We start from the raw sequence: 5,022 nt of genomic DNA on the forward strand, positions 1-5,022 counted from the left end.
AGTTTTAGCATTGAGGCTACAGCCAAACATAAACTTTAGTGGAGATAATTAAATATAAGTTTCTTGTCCCTGTTCACACCTTACGCTACAGGGATTCCACCTTAGCTTTTGGGTGTGGATTTGGGGTGTGGGATTCAGCAGTGCTTCTGGGGATTTTGTCATTACTCTTCAGACAGTCTTGGGGTGGGTGTAATAAAAGGTAACCGATAGATAACAAATCACACATATCTCACTAACGTTGACAAAGAGAAATATCCCTGTATCACGACCAGGTAAATAAAAGATTATTGACAAATTGTAAGGCAAGAAGAAATCTTTGGGATTAGCAAATTGGTAGAAGATGTACTTGAAATTAAACAATTGCACTTAGAAAATGGATTCCAAGTATATTCTAAGGTAAGCAAAATAATGGTAACAATGAATTAAGCTAAGATTTGTTGAACATTTGAATTGAATATATTACTTCAAGTGTTCAGACATTAAAATTAATAGGAGTACCTGACAGGCCATGGAGATGTTGTCTGATAACTGTAACAAAGGTAGGCAGTTGCAAAGGACCTTTTCTCCGCCTTAGGAAATAAGAAACCGCTCTGCTTGGTGCGACTGGCCAAGGGCAGAACTTCTCCACGTTTACAAGCTGTTTGCAGCAGCACCATGAGCACCAACCCGTCCCCCCCCGCTGCATCCGAGCAGCTCTGCTACCAGAACGTGACCGGATCCTGCGCGAAAGCCCCCTACTCGCCCGGACCCCGGCTCATTCTCTACACACTGTTCAGCTTGGGGGCTGTGCTGGCCGCTTTTGGAAACCTCCTGGTGGTGATTTCAATCCTGCATTTCAAGCAGCTGCACTCGCCAACCAATTTTCTCATCGCCTCTCTGGCCTGTGCTGACTTTCTGGTGGGGGTGACCGTCATGCCCTTCAGCATGGTCAGGTCTGTGGAGGGCTGCTGGTACTTTGGGCCGAGTTTCTGTACCTTCCACACGTGCTGTGATGTGGCATTTTGTTATTGTTCTGTCTTCCACTTGTGCTTCATCTCCATCGACAGGTACGTCGCTGTTACTGAGCCTCTGGTCTATCCTACCAAGTTCACGGTGTCCGTGTCGGGGACATGCATCGGCATCTCCTGGATCCTGCCCCTTGTATACAGCGGTGCCGTGTTCTTCACAGGTGTTCATGATGACGGGCTGGAGGAATTAGTAAGTGCCCTCAGCTGCGTAGGCGGTTGTCGGCCACTTATAAATCAGTTTTGGATTTTGATAGATTTGCTATTATTTTTCACACCTACTTTTGTAATGATGATGCTGTACAGTAACATTTTTCTTGTGGCTAGAAAACAGGCTATAAAGATTGAAAACATTAGTAGCAAAACAGAAGCATCAGGGACATACAAAACCAGGGTGAGTAAGAGAGAGAGAAAAGCAGCTAAAACCCTGGGTATCACGGTGGTAGCATTTTTGATCTCCTGGTTACCGTACATGATTGATTCATTCATTGATTCTTTTGGGGGGTTTATAACACCTTCTTATGTTTATGAGATATTTTGCTGGCTTGGTTATTACAACTCTGCTGTAAACCCTTTGATTTATGCTTTATTTTACCCTTGGTTTAGGAGAGCAACAAAACTCATTATAAGTGGTCAAGCATTAAGAGTAGACAGTTCATCAACGATGAATTTGTTTTCTAAAAAACCCTAAATTTCAAATTGAGGAATTTATTGATATATTGGGAATTTAATGACCCAGTAAATTGAGGAGGAAAAATGGTACCTCAATTTCAGGCGCATAACTTTTCTGCTTCGTTTTCGTGGTGAACTAAATAAACATCTTCAAGTATTTGACAGAAATGTGCTTACTAAACAATGGTTGACACAGAGTTTATATTTCCCAGTTTCCCCAAATCTGTGCACTTGCCTGCTTTGTCGGTTCTTACTTATTTTTCATGTCCAGGCCTCCCTTTCAACCGTGTCTTTAAGCCGCTTTCAAAGGTTTCCAGTGAAATCTCGCCATCCCTGTCTTCTCTGGACTCCGTGTGCTTGACTTCCATTTTAAGCTGCTTGTTTCTTGGGGGCCCATCTTTCTGTAGCTCCTGGAGATCTCCGAGCCATACACATCGGTCACTCCAGACTCAGAGCCAGACTCAGAGCCAGACTCATATTTTATATCGTTGGAGATATTTTGTGGAATAATTATGAGCAGACCTTGTAAAATGCATACCAGAGATTGTCCTTTATGTGATTGTTTCTTATCCTATGAGGTATGTTGTTTTTCCTTCCAGCCACTGTGGAGGGCCGTTTTCTGTCATTTCTTTTTTCTTTATTACACTATCCAGAGTTCACATTGTTGGTGAACTAAATAACAATATATTATAAGTTATGGTAGAAGGATGAACTGTTCAAGAAGGGATGATATGGTTTAAAGCTCTTTGGAGAATATCGTTAAACACCTTATGTCATGCCATTCACAAAAGCAAAACAAATTTCTTTCAGATGTTAGAAGAGTCAAAGAAAATATTTTATAATTTTTCACTGGAGGGACCCTGACTGAAACCGCCTGTAGCTTTCTGCACATAATTTAAATTTTAAAACTTCAAGGGCGCCTGGGTGACTCAGTCAGTTGAGCGTCCGACTTCGGCTCAGGTCATGATCTCATGGTTTGTGTGTTTGAGTCCCGGGTCAGACTCTGTACTGACAGCTCAGAGCCTGGAACCTGCTTCCGATCCTGTGTCTCCCCTTTCTTTTTTTTTTTTTTTTTTTTTTTTTTTTTAATTTTTTTTTTTTTTAACGTTTATTTATTTTTGAGACAGAGAGAGACAGAGCACGAACAGGGGAGGAGCAGAGAGAGAGGGAGACACAGAATCTGAAACAGGCTCCAGGCTCTGAGCTGTCAGCACAGAGCCCGATGCGGGGCTCGAACTCACGGACTGTGAGATCATGACCTGAGCCGAAGTCAGACGCTTAACCGACCGAGCCACCCAGGCGCCCCTCCCCTTTCTCTGCCCCTCCCCTGCTTGCGCTCTGTATCTCTCTCTCTCTCTCTCTCTCTCTCTCTCTCTTTCTCTCTCAAAAATAAATAAAAAAAATTTAATGTTAAAACTTCAAAAGAAAACAAAGCCAAATTTGGGGGGAGGGAGGCAAACTTGGGGGAAATTACTGGCAGCGAACATGGTGAAGGGAAGGTTAATAGATTTAAAAACATAGAGGCCTTTTCCAAAACAGGCATAGCTTAACACCTCCCATACAAATAAATAGGCAATTTTACGGAGGAAAAAAATATGATTAATAAATACATTAAAATGCCAAATGTACACATAATTTTAAAATGTTAAAATGTGGCACTGGTTCATATATCAAGTGGGCAAATATTAGAAGAATAAGAAATACCTGATAACAATTAGGGTATGGAAAATTGGGCACTCTCGAGAAAATAGAACTTGCATCTCACAAGAATACAACTTAGTATCAGTTTTCGGAGGGGAATTAAAATTTTTTTATAAATTTTAATACACACATGTCATTTCTAGTAAGGAATCCAAAAAAAAAAAAAAAGTCAGTCAAGGAAGCAAACATCACAAGGACATTTACTGTATAATTCTTAATTATTACTTGGAATAATCTAGGAGCAGTGTGGACTGAATTAAATAAACTATGCTCTAACCACATAATGGGATGTTTTGATGCCATTAAAAAGCACTAACAAGGGGTGCCTGGGTGGCTCAGTTGATTAAGCATCCAACTCTTGATTTCAGCTCAAGTCATGATCGAGAGATCATGGACATGGAACCTCCTTAAGATTCTCTCTCTCCCTCTTCCTTTGCCTCTCCCCTGCTCAAGCTGTCAAGAAAAAAAAAAAGCACTAATGAGTTCTGTATAAGTTGATATATGCTCCCATATATGGATACACTTCCTACACGCTTTTACAAAGTGTAACTTTATGTGTAATAGACAGTATGTATCTGGTGGGGGGTGGGGTGGGGTGGAGAATTTGCTTTGTAATTTATCTTTATCATTTTAATGTATGAAAATGAGATGAAAATATTGAAATAGATATTACAATAAATAAATAAATAAACAAACAAAAGAGATACTACCCATACATGTCTCTACTTTTACCTGAGCATTGAAATTAGGTTTATCGATGTATTTGCTTGTTTTATTTCATGGGAAGATCTTTTGAGTATATATCTCTGCTACATTTTTCTTCCTAAAGAACTGAAATTGTAGCTGCATTGGTATATTTCAGGGACTACATCTTAAAGTGATTAAATTATCTTAGGAATTACATCTTAATGTTGTTAAGCATTTGGGTTTTTGTTTGTTTGTTTGTTTTGCAGCAGATCTCTAAGTTTCTCGAACTCTTCCCCTCTAATAATAATGTGTTATATTCAGGAGCTATGGGAGCTAGCAACAGTCACTTCTCAATCTGTCATTTGTATTTTATTTTTACGCTTTAGGTCCCCTCTTGAAAAGCGAAAACAGCAACAGGGCAGATGTTCAGTCCATCACCTGCTTTGAGAGACTCAGCTTCCCAGCAGGCTGGAAGGAGCACTTCTCTTCCTGAAGGGGATGCCCCTGGGTCTGCTCCTTAGAGGCAGGGAGACGGATTCCTTAATAGACCTCACAGAACACCCATAGATGCTACTGTGGAGGCCAAGGCCCCTGGAGCTTGGATGTCACCCCGGGGGGGGGGGGGGGGGGAGGAAGGAGCAGAATCCCTAAATTTACTGGGATCTGTTTCTTGTTCCTGGTGGGCTATGAGCCTTTAAGCAAGATTTAAGAATATTGTAAAACAAGGGGCAGCTGGGTGGCTCAACTTGTTAAGCCTCTGACTCTTGGTTTCGGCTCAGATCATGATCTCACAGTTTCATGAGTTCTGCCCCTCCCCCACTCACACTGTCTTTCTCAAAATAAATAAATAAACTTTTTAAAAAAGAGCATTACAGAAAAATAAATTGCACTGTAGCACACCTGAGTAAATGGTAGCCAAGAACTGTACCTGTCACCGTGTATATTATATATCCTCTCC

General features: G+C 40.9%; 1 protein-coding gene across 1 annotated transcript; it reads left to right on the forward strand.

Annotated features, from left to right (window-relative positions):
• Nucleotides 1-487: 487 nt before the first annotated feature.
• LOC144612753 (trace amine-associated receptor 6-like) lies at nt 488-2,729 on the forward strand. Its single transcript, XM_078446447.2, has one exon. It carries the CDS (start codon nt 655-657, stop codon nt 1,693-1,695), a length of 1,041 nt encoding a protein of 346 aa, XP_078302573.2. The 5' UTR covers nt 488-654; the 3' UTR covers nt 1,696-2,729.
• The last annotated feature ends 2,293 nt before the right edge of the window (nt 2,730-5,022 follow it).

This window comes from Panthera onca, chromosome B2 (assembly GCF_046562875.1).
Source record: "Panthera onca isolate mPanOnc1 chromosome B2, mPanOnc1 haplotype 2, whole genome shotgun sequence".
Taxonomy (NCBI): domain Eukaryota; kingdom Metazoa; phylum Chordata; class Mammalia; order Carnivora; family Felidae; genus Panthera; species Panthera onca.